This window comes from Andrographis paniculata, unplaced genomic scaffold (genome assembly GCF_009805555.1).
Source record: "Andrographis paniculata isolate CXL003 unplaced genomic scaffold, ASM980555v1 Contig37END, whole genome shotgun sequence".
In the NCBI taxonomy this organism is placed as follows: domain Eukaryota; kingdom Viridiplantae; phylum Streptophyta; class Magnoliopsida; order Lamiales; family Acanthaceae; genus Andrographis; species Andrographis paniculata.
The window spans coordinates 5,129,997-5,142,047 of NW_026137570.1; the positions used below are offsets into that span (position 1 = coordinate 5,129,997).

The 12,051-nt window shown below is 32.6% G+C and overlaps 2 protein-coding genes across 5 annotated transcripts; one reads left to right on the forward strand and one right to left on the reverse strand.

Moving 5' to 3' along the window:
• The first annotated feature begins 836 nt into the window (after positions 1-836).
• LOC127250376 (psbP domain-containing protein 4, chloroplastic) lies at positions 837-2,164 on the forward strand. Its single transcript, XM_051273636.1, has 3 exons — positions 837-1,425; positions 1,493-1,604; positions 1,740-2,164. Exons 1-3 carry the CDS (start codon positions 1,054-1,056, stop codon positions 2,033-2,035), a joined length of 780 nt encoding a protein of 259 aa, XP_051129593.1. The 5' UTR covers positions 837-1,053; the 3' UTR covers positions 2,036-2,164.
• A 338-nt stretch (positions 2,165-2,502) lies between these two features.
• Positions 2,503-5,679, reverse strand: LOC127250374 (maltose excess protein 1-like, chloroplastic). 4 transcript variants are annotated; one of them, XM_051273632.1, is made up of 11 exons: positions 5,530-5,664; positions 5,317-5,365; positions 4,359-4,666; positions 4,099-4,272; positions 3,725-4,015; positions 3,557-3,646; positions 3,331-3,432; positions 3,125-3,243; positions 2,995-3,057; positions 2,855-2,916; positions 2,503-2,735 (listed from the first exon to the last, which is right to left on the reverse strand). In XM_051273632.1, the coding sequence occupies exons 3-11, from the start codon at positions 4,602-4,604 to the stop codon at positions 2,653-2,655; spliced, it is 1,230 nt and encodes a 409-aa protein (XP_051129589.1). In that variant the 5' UTR covers positions 4,605-4,666; positions 5,317-5,365; positions 5,530-5,664; the 3' UTR covers positions 2,503-2,652. The 4 variants fall into 4 exon arrangements, with proteins under 4 accessions (XP_051129589.1, XP_051129591.1, XP_051129592.1 ...); XM_051273634.1 differs by having other exon boundaries at positions 5,294-5,365; XM_051273635.1 differs by lacking the exon at positions 5,317-5,365 and having other exon boundaries at positions 5,530-5,679.
• Between the last annotated feature and the right edge of the window lie 6,372 nt (positions 5,680-12,051).

Consider the following 12,051-nt stretch of genomic DNA (forward strand, 5'->3'; position numbering starts at 1 on the left):
ATGAACATGTAACTGTTTAACTAAATTGAACGGAATATTAATTTATTTTAATACAAAAACGATTGCTAATATATATTATCTAAATTCTTAACATATGAAAACAAGTTTCTAATACTTTGATCAATATCCAAATCTTGAAAAATTATAAAAACAATCAGATTCACACAATTTCACATATTATTTTTCAAATCTTTTTAGGCATTCAATAATTCTCTCTACTTTTCTAACATTGATTAATATACAGGTTTACATAATTTCATAAAATCCAATATATTATCCCGACTTTAATTACATAGTTGGGTGATTTCGACTTCGTCATTCGGTACGAAGGAAGTGAAATATCTTAAATTTCAATCACTTTGATATCTCTGTTGTGCATTGATTAAAAAAAAGAAAAATAGTTATATAAAAGAAAACTAATTAAATTATATTCGTATTCCTAAAATAATACAGATCGTCAGATCAATTGTTTCAATCCAAATAATACTCCCTCCGTCTTTTAATAATATATTTATTTTCTATTTTGATTCATCTATTTACAATATATTCATTTTTTTTATAATTGTATTATCTACTTGTGTTTCAATTTACAATATATTACAATACTAATATTACAAATAGTCTTTCATTACTTTTATAATTCATTTATATCATTCAATATTAATAGGATTAATTTAATCTCTTGTATTTCAATATAATACTAATATTTCAAAAATTTAATAAAAAATAAATGATAAATAAATATTGGACGGAGCGATGGAGGGACGGACAAGTGTGTGAAGCAATGCAGATAATAACCTTTCTATTTCTTTTCTGGTGTGATACTGATACGATACGCATTCTGCATTCATATACATACATGAAACAACATGTGGTGCATATAAAAAAAGACCACAGAAATAGAGGGAGAGAGAAAGGAAGAAGAAGATAACAACTACATCCACAGAAAACACACACAGGAAGCTTGATCGATCCATCATTCTTCATTCAACCCCTCAAAGAAAAGAAAGTCTAGGGCTGAAATCAAGTAATTGATTGGAGGAAGGGAGAGAGATGGGAACAGTGGTTCAGTGCATCTCCTGCCGCCTTCCATTGATGAGCAACAATCAGCAGCAGCAGAAGCAGAAGCACAGAGCTCCCCATCAAGAAACTGCTGCTGAGGAAAGATGGAGATTAAACAGGAGGGCAATTTTGGCATCTGGGACTGGGGGGATTATTGCTTCTGTCGGACTCGGAGAGGGAATGGGCATGGCATTGGCAGTGGTCAAACAGGGCCTTCTGGCAGGGAGGATACCAGGCTTGTCCGAACCTGATGAACAAGGCTGGAGAACCTACAGGAGGCCCGACGATAAGTCCGGAGGTCACGGCGTCGGATGGAGTCCCATCATACCCTATCAATTCTCCGTCCCTGACGAATGGGATGAGGTCAGAATCAATTTTCACTATCCCCGGTTGCTCACGTCACGTCACGTCACCATTCTTTCTTTCACAGCTTCCTGTGTCGATTGCTGACCTTGGAGGCACAGAGATCGATCTGAGGTTCGCTAGCCCTAAGGAGGGGAGGCTCTTTGTCATCGTCGCCCCTGTTTTAAGATTCGCAGACAGTGAGGATCGATAGACCAGTCTAGTCATGTTATGTAGTTTCCATTAACGTCTTACATACTACTAAGACACTAACTAACATACTAACCAACTTACTTACTGATCGAGTTGATCGGCTTGGTAATGAATGCAAACAGATCTAGGTGAGGATGCAAGAATCGAACAGATAGGGACTCCCGAGAAAGTGATCAATGCATTCGGCCCCGAGGTGATCGGGGAGAGCGTCGAAGGGAAGGTGCTGAGCACCGCAGTAGCTGCCGACCACTCTGGGAGGAAATATTACAAGTATGAAATAGAGCCGCCCCATGTTCTTATCACAGCAACCGCTGCCGGAAATCGACTCTACTTGTTCAACGTTACAGGGAGCGGTCTTCAATGGAAGAAACACTACAAGGACTTGAAGAAGATACAAGACTCATTTCGTGTAATCTAAAGATGATAGATATTGTATTGTGTCGTAAAGCAGCAGATCATGTAAGATTTGAGGTATATATAATTTTGTACGCCATAGCGCACAAGTCCAAAAGCTTAAAGAACACATTTCTGATCACAATACACATCACGACCTTAGAGTAAAGCAATTTGAAAAGTATAAATGAAAATATCCGACAAATTATTCACAAGAATCACAGAACCGACTCATAAACCTCAGCACACGATTTCCATCAAGCTACTTGAGATTGCATGACAAATCAATGAAATCATCTTATCCAGGCTACTTGAGTCAGGAAGCAATTAACAGTAACTTGTGGGAGTTTAGTAAACCAAGCAGGATTTCTACAGCTTTAGATGGATCTAGAAGCTTCTTAAGCATTCCCTTCTCTGAAACATGGTATTTCAACTAGTCGATAGAAAGAACTCACGCTTACTATACATTACACATGATGGTCTTTAAGTGCATTGCTCTGAAAGTACCTCATCACTGTCTTGAATCTTCAGCCTCGGCACAATTTGTAGCTTCGCAAGGTAGAAAATCTGTTCAGTGCTATCCGTGTGCAGCAGCTCCACCGAGATACAGCTACCATTAATGCAACTCATGAAGCAGGGCAGTCAAGGACCGAAAACAAGCTCCTTCAATGAAGCAACCGGGGAACTGAGTCCATGAGCTTGCTTATCTTTCCAAAACGCCAGTCCTGAGACAACATGAATCAGCAAAGTGCAATTGTGCAAAGAATTCCGCGAAAGAAAGATGTTGAATTAAACAAATTCCATTCTATATGCCTAAATGAGAGGCACAAAACATTATATGTACCTATCCATGCGAGAAAGCCGAGGGTTGAAGCCCAGAAGAACTCTTTTGTGATACAGTTGAAACTGGAGCACAACAGACTAAATGTGAGACAGAGAAACTGACAAAAACTTAGACAGAGTGTACACCTATGTGTAATTTACCAGTACAAGCATACAAGATTCCCCCATCCATAGAAGATGGATCCCCAGCTTGATCCAGTGAACCTGCAAGGGATCATAGTTAATTGCTTTCAAGAAATTTCTTACGAATTGTAGAAGGAAACTAACTAACCACATAAAATCGCGAATGAACAGAGAACGAGGGATAAAGAGTCCGTTTCCAGTCATGGCAAGTAACATCGAGACAGCTGATAAACCTTTTACGTTGTCAGGATTCAGAAGATTTGTCCACTGAAAAGAGAGAATCAGCCCCAATAGTAAGAAACCGTGGACAAACCATGATGAAAGTAGTATATCTTCAAAGATGAGACACATAACCATTTGAGCAACAGCCATCCACATGAAAAGAAGAGTTGCAGTCCATCCCGATACCATTCCAAGAAATTTTACAGCTTTTTCGGAGAGCTTGCCCATGCGAGCCTGAAGAAGTTAACATGCATATTTAGAAATATGTCAATTACAGGATTTTTCTTCACATATTCTGTGAAGTTGAGAAAGTTCCAATTATCTCCGGCAAACTAGTAATCAGGTATGCAGTGCTCACCATAACAACAGCAAGAAGAGCAGTAGCAAAGGAAATTGTCCCGGGTAAGATAGTGTTCGGGACGAAGGGGAGGAAGGTCGACCACATGACCTGAACAAAAGCAGTTCATTAAAGCCATCAAAAGAATTGTGCTATTTAAAAATCACACTTCTTGAATTGAAATTTTACTTGAGGAAGTGTGGAGAGTCCGACTACTGTAATAACATCTTCCCAAATGTGCCAAATCTCCTCATTAAGCAAACGAAAATATTTCATAAAATTTAGAATGAGCCCGAAGGCAACCACTATAGAAACAACAATAAACTGAGGGAGGGGCATAGCTTCACCCATCGCCAGCTGCAGCAAAACAATATATGTAGATATGACTCCTACAGTCTGCACCACCATGGCCTCTATCTCCATCTTTTTGAGAAAGTACAATGACAAAGAAAGATTCCCTAGCAATCCAGTGAGCATACCCTATGTTCAAATAACACCACTCATGCTATGTCTAGCGAATACAAACCGTAAAGAGATAATAAAAGATGACTGAACTCCACTACCAGCCAAGGAACAGCTAGAAGTGCAGATTTGTTCCCAGCCAGAAGATTCCGAGTATTCAATATGATCTGAGGCAGCTGCAACAACAGAAATGGTACATTTGCAGCTCCAGCAAACTTTGCTGTCATTGAATCCCATTGCTCAAAACTTTCACCTCTTTGAGAATGTGCGGGTTCCTTCATCGTATTTTATTATTTGTCATTAGCAATGGTGTAAACAATTATGAATTGAAACTATTAAGTTGAATCTCAAGCAATGTTACCTGACTAATAGGATTTGCATCTTCTGAGCTTAGACAAGAAACTGTTTTCAGCCTATGAAAGCAGACAGACTGGCCAGAGAAGTGCGACGCCTTCAAGTGATGTTTATCAGTGAAACTTCGTCTCAAATTTATCTGAGAACAGGATACCGACTCTAACCTCTTCTGACTAGAGCAAAAAGAGAACCTGTCTGATACTTGATAAGTGTTCAGTGGAAACCCACCCAAGAGCCACAAAGAACCCCCCATTGGAGCACTAAGAAAGTGAAGAAATTACAAGTCTTCACCTACTGTCATTCAAACTTGAGGATCTGACATAAGCAGAAAATTCATGATTTCCAAACTTCAGTACATTTTAAGATTTAAATGGCAAAAAAATTTCCTTGCAGAGTATTAGAAAATCACAAAATGCGAACATCTTAAGTAAGCATTATTATCTGCCCTGAAAATGGTAGTCTCCACACAAAAGACATGGAAACTCAGTTTACATAGCAACTTTCATTCATTTGGCTCCTTTTTTGAAACCAACATATCAAATAAATATTTTCCTAACAAAACAGATACTAAACTTTCTACTTTTTCGAAACTTCCAAAATTACAAAAGTCTCCAAAACCCACTGTCTAAAAGGATCTTGGCAATAGGGAGTCAAATTCCAGCACTAATATTGCTATATACTCATAAGAAACTTTGAAAACAACAGCAAAAAGAGTTCACTTGATTCCTTCCACATTCTCGAATGCAACAGAAAGTAATAAGATAAGCCTCGGAACAAACTTCTCCATTGCACAAGTAAAACTCAAACAGAAGCAGTGTAAGTTCTGAAATTTATCTCAAAAGCACAAATTCCATTTAATTTCTCAGGCAATCAATAATACCCATCTCTACAGCCTTTCCCGATCACACACCAACTAAGAACAAAGTCAAAAACCAAACATACTGTAAATGAACGAAACTTCCCACCACAAATACATGAAGAATGAGTCTCCAATGCAGCGTGAAGCATAAATCTCTGAAATTATATCCAAAATTGAATTTAGTTTCTTGTGAGAGTGAGCGAATCGAGAATGGTGAATAAAAATGATAATTCGAAATGAGGAATTGGCGTATGGGGATGGCAGGTTCACTGTAGCGATGCTCACCCAGCTCGTTAAACAAATGGGTGCACGTACGTACCTACAGTGAAAGGGAAGGGAGGCAGCTCAGCAATTCCTTGTGCAACAAAATAATATCTTATTCTTATGGGGATCCACGATATTTATATGTTTGTTTTTTGGGCTGCGGAAGGGGAAGAAGAAGAACTCCAATTTTTAATTTCCAGAAATGCCCTCGATCTGATCATCCATGTGCAAGTGCAATGCACACAGCCACAAATGAATCCGATTGGAATTTATATTCCAATTATTATATTTATTAAAATGGATATTTGTTTATCTTATTATTCTTTCAGAATAAATCCTCCTTCTGTCCCGAGGTTGTCATTTTGATTTTTTTCGTTTATTTGAAAAATATTTTTATATTTAAATAATTTACTTTAAAAATAAAATTTTTTTTTTTTATTTGTACTACAGTCTTATATAATAATTAATATTTAAAAAGGAGGGAAGATTTGTTTAAAGGTTTGTATTTTACAATTTTAAATTTAGGTGCGTTTGGTTGAACGGAGGAATTAGGGTCGAGAACAGTAAGAATAACTTATTTTTTATTTTGATTTTGTTATATTTTTTATTTTAGTTTTGTTCTAGTTGAACTGTTGATTAGAGACACTATATTTTAAATAAAAATATTTGATAAATTAATAATAATGAATTATAATATTATTTTTTATTTTTTATATAATTAATAATATTTCTAATTTTAAAGTATATTTAATATATATATTATTCAAAAATTAATTTATATATATTAAAATATTTAAAAAATATATGCAATATTGATGTTATTTTGTAAGAAATAAAATTTTTTATAATATTTTTATTTATTTATAATTAATATAAATTAATTTTATAAAAGATGTATAGTTTTAAATATAGATAAAAATATTTTTTTTAAAAAAAGAGATATAAAAATATTTTTTTAAGAAAGAGATGTAAATATGTGATATTATATGTTATGTATTTAATTAAGTTGATTTATATTTGTTAAATATGTTTTGATTTAATAATTTTTACCCAAAATATGTATATTTGTTAAATATATTTTGATTTAATAAGTTTTACTCAAATTTTATATGACATACAAAAATAGAAATAGTGTCAATTGTGTGGTAGGACGGATGGAGTAGTAATTAAATATATTACTATCTTCCTCTCACTTGTTCATTCTTTCTATTTGTCTGTTTCACATAATTTGTCTTTTTTTTTTTTTAAATATAATTATATACTTTGATCATATTTTAAAATTCATAAATTATAATTTATTACTTTTTTTATAACATGAGAACCTTTTTTTTTAACTACATTATTTAATCATTTTAATTTTAATTTATAATTATTTTTATTAAATTATAATTATTTTTATTAATATATTTTTTAATTACTCGTTAATTACACAATCGTGCTTAAGCTAAATGAGACCAATTAGCTTGGACAGATAGGGTACTATTTTTTATAAAAATATATATAATTTGTTTGTTTAAATTAAGTCTATCTTTATTCAGTCTACAATTTCGATTGTTCCAATTATTTTTTCTTCTAAATAATTATTCATATTTATTTTGATTTTATTTTATTTTTTATTTTAATATTAATTAAATATATTACTATTTTATAAAAGTAATATATAATTTGTTTGTTTAAATTAAATTTATCCTTATTCAATCTATACAATTACGATTGTTCCAATTGTTTTTTCTTTTAAATATCAAATTAAAATAATATTTAATCAAAATTAAATTCAAACCAAAATCAAATAAATATTTATGAAAAAAAAAATATAGGTATTGTATACTTAAAAAAATAATGATAATTCATAGTTAACAAAGCTTTAAACTTAATTAATGTATACTTTATTTGTTACTTCAATCCAGAGATATTTTTTTTATATGCAATATGAAAAATTATTTAAATAATATAAAAATAATAAATATGTATAGTATATTAATATTTTTAAAAATATATATATTTTTTAAAAAATACAAATAGCACTCTCTTATTGTTTATACACTTATTATTATTATTATTATTATTATTATTATAATAAAATATTTAGGAGATAAAATGTAAGTGAATAAAAAGCAAAATAGCTTTAGACTCCCTTATGTACATTAAGGTAAGTATATACGTACTCTAAATTCTAAAAAATTAACAAAAAGTAAAATTCAAGTTAAGATTAAGTTTGATTTTTTAAACTTGAAGTAGAATCTGTTGCAGTAAAATAAAGAGTAAAAATCATTTTTAGTTTCATTCAATATTACAATTATCAATTTTGGTCCTATTTAAAAAAAATTATTAATTTTGGTTTCATTCAAATGAAAATTTATCAATTTTAGTCCCAAATCGATTGATTGGGACTGAACACGGTCGTATTGGCTTGAACACAGCCGTGTTAAATGAATCAGAAGGTGACGGGGCGTTCCAGGCAGTCAACACGGCCGTGTTGATTACCCTGCACTTCTGAACACGGCCGTGTTCCTGCCCGTGTTTCTGCCCATGTTCTGAACACAACCATGTTCCTGCCATGTTTTCAACACAGCTATGTTCATGCCCATGTTCTCAACACAGTCACGTTATAGGCCATGTTCACGACCATATTTTCAATATAATCATATTTTAGGTCATATTTATTATTATTTTTACTTTTTGGTTAAAATTATTTGATATAAATATATATATTTATAATTCAACAAAAATATTTTATGAAATAGTATAATTAGTAGATAATTAAAAATATATTAGTGAAAATAATTATCATATAATATAAATAATTATAGATTAAGATTAAAATAACTAATTAAAATTTAAAAAAAATTAAATTAAAAAATAGTGTGTAATTATTTTTCAAAAAATAAAAGTGATATGAGATGTAAGATGGACAGAAACGGCAATGTGGACATAGTAAGTGGGACGGAGGGAGTATTTATTAAAAATATATATTAATATATTATTGTTTTTATATTTTTTTAAATATTAAAAATCGATTATTTATTTATATTATGAAATAATTATAAAAAATATTTTTGTTGAATTATAAATATATATATTTATATCAAATAATTTTAACCAAAAAGTGAAAATAATAATAAATATGACCTATAATATAACTATATTAAAAACATGGTCGTGAACATGGCTAGAACATGGTTGTGTTGAAAACCTGGGCAGAAATATGACCTAGAACATGGCTGTGTTGAGAACATTGGCAGGAACTTGGCTGTGTTTCAGAACATAAACAGGAACACGGCCGTGTTCCGAATTGCAGGGTAATCAACACGGTCATATTGAGACCAACACGGCCGTGTTGGCTGTCTGGGACGTCCAGTCATATTCTGAGTCATTCAACAAGGCCATGTTCAAGCCAACATGGCCGTGTTCACGCCCAATCAACCGATTTGGGACTAAAATTGATAAATTTTCATCTGAATGAGACCAAAATTGATAATTTTTTTTGAATGAGACCAAAATTGATAATTGTGATATTGAATGGGACCAAAAATTGCTCTAATATAAAGTACAATAAAATCTTAGTAAAATAATCGATAATCCTCAAGGCGACTTCTTAATAATTTTAATGTGTTGAGATATTTTAAATATTCAGTTTTAGATTTAGTAGATTTATATCTAGATTTGATCTTATTCATAGATTAGATTACTTAGATTTAAGTCTATCGAGACTGTTTTGTATTGCCTATATACTGGCTCCTTATTTTGATGATCAATAAGATAATCTCATTATTTTCCCCCAAAGTTTATAACATGGTATCAGAGCCTACTTTTCTCATGCCGTAGATATAGCCTACGAACCCGTGTTTCTCCGGGTACATTCAACCTACATTGTACCCGGAGGTTTTGTGATTTTGAGATCTTTCTGTCATCCGCTGCTTGTCATTCGTTACTTGTCTGTCGTACAATCAGAAACCTGTCTGCTGCTTGTCTGTCGTACAATCAGAAACCTGTTTGCGATCTGCCATATATCCATCTGCCATATGTCCACTGCTTGTCTGATGTCTGCGTCCGATATGAAACCTGTCTGCGATCTGCTATCTGTTTGTTGTTTGCGTGCGATCTGAAACCTGTCTGCGATCTTCTTTCTGTCTGTGCTTGTCTATTGCATGCGTGCGATCTGTTTGGTGTTTCCTATCTATGTCGTTTTCTGCCCCTGTGGAGTCATGTCGTTTTTCGGCTCCGGTGGAGTCATCTTGTTTACGGCTCATTTTCAGCTCCGGTGGAGTTCTGTCGTTTTTTGCTCCAGTGGAGTCATATCGTTTTCGGCTCCAGTGGAGTCATCTCGTTTTCGGCTCCGGTGGAGTCATCTCGTTTTCGCCTCCGGTGGAGTTATGTGGTTTTTGGCTCCGGTGGAGTCATGTGGTTTTCGGATCAAGTAGAGTCATATTGCTTTCGGCTCCGGTGGAGTCATATTGTTTTCAGCTCCGGTGGAGTCATCTCGTTTTTTGCTCCGGTGGAGAGTATCTTGTTTTCAACTCTGGTGGAAAGTCATCTCGTGTTTTGCTCCGGTGGGTGGAGAGTCAACTGCTAATTTTATTTATATTTTCTTTTTGCGTTTATATTTAAATTTCTTATCAAACTCAAGTTGGTTTCTGTTATACCACTTGAGTTTGAGGGGATGTTGAGATATTTTAAATATTCAGTTTTAGATTTAGTAGATTTATATCTAGATTTGATCTTATTCATAGATTAGATTACTTAGATTTAAGTCTATCGAGTCTGTTTTGTATTGCCTATATGTAAGGTCCTTATTTTGATGATTAATAAGATAATCTCATTATTTTCCCCCAAAATTTATATCATAATGTATTCCAAATAATTAAAATCAGTACAATAAAATCTTAGTAAAATAATCGATAATCCTCAAGGCAACTTCTTATTAATTTTAATGTATTCAAAATAATTTAAAACATATAATCTTTGGGGGTTTAGTTAGGATGCACCATGCTTATGCCTTCAAAACTTAATAATTCTAATTTATATAATTAAAGAATATAATTATACATAATTATTTTCAGGGCATTACTCTAATTTCAGAGAGGTCCGTTTAGGATATTTACACATATATATAGCTATTTGATATTCGAATCGAATTAAGCAAATACCAAAATCGCCAACCGTATTCGAACTAAAAGTTTTGATTAATCGAATTTCGATTAATCGAAAATATTTGTAAATAATTCGAATCGAATTAAAATTAAAAAAAATACATTAAAATTTTAATTAAATAAAATATTTGCGAATATTCCGAACCAAAACCAAACCGTATATAATTATTAATATAAAACTTAAGATATAATAATATAAATATATATTCGATTCAATTAACCGAACCAAAAAATATCAAAAATTAAAATCGAGTCGAACCGAATAAATATCAAATATACAATATTTATATTCTAACCACGAACCAAATTTGATCGACCAACCGAAATTTCAGTTCGATATTTGCCCACCCCTACCCTAACTCACCCCAATATTTGGTCATTTAATGACTATGACTAATATCTTACAGTCAAAAAAATTTTTAAACCTTTCCTCAAATAACTTCTTTGGGATTAATAAATTTTCGGCAGTGTGTTGCAATTAAGGGCTGCACTTGCCATGTAGAATGGGGTGGGTTACCCCCGACCTGCCCCGGACCCGGTCTTCGTGGGACGGGTTTGGGTTTAAAATATTTGGTTCGGGACAGGTTGTGAATTTTGAGTTTTGAGTTTTAGACTCGGCCGGGTTCGGGGCAGATTACAAATTTTACTATAAATCCGCCACACTCCAAACTCGGATATTTTAATAATTATTATAATTTATTTATATTTTTATACAATATAAATTATATTATTTATTTGTTTTAAAAAAATTAAATATAAAATAGAACCTCAATTTTAAATCAAATTTATCTTCTCATTTGTTTCTCCTACAATTCTCTTTATAATCGGAACTACGGACTATCGTCAATATTTGATTGTTCTTATTTTTAGAATTATAATTTTTTAGTACTTTGACGCATACTTTTTTTAATATTAAATTATTTTTTAAAAATTTTATTTTATTATTTTCTTAAAAAATAAAGCGGATTTGTTGGATTGGCCCCGAACCCGAAAGGTTCGGAGCAGGACGGGTCATGGATCGGGTTAAAGTGGGACGGGCCGGTCTTGGGTCCTAATATTTTTTAGCGAGGCGAATCCCATGGCCTGCAAAACCCGTCCTGAACCCGCCCTGTTGACATCCCTAGCCGGTGCTTTAAAGCCTCAAAATCGGCGAACCTCATTCCCTATCACATAGATTTGGGTAGCTACAAAAAATATCAGACCATTCAAATGAATGCAGAAGCCAATCCATTTACCCAAAGAATTTTAATGGTGAATGTTAAATAATAATAAAAATGAAAAAAAATTGATATATTCAAGAAAAGTGAATGGTATAATTAAGTATATACAAATATAACTAAATGAACAAATCCGTGGTTGGGGGAAAAGAAAAAAAAAAACAATTTGTGTGTAATGGATGTTATACGTGATTTGAGGATTTAGGGAAA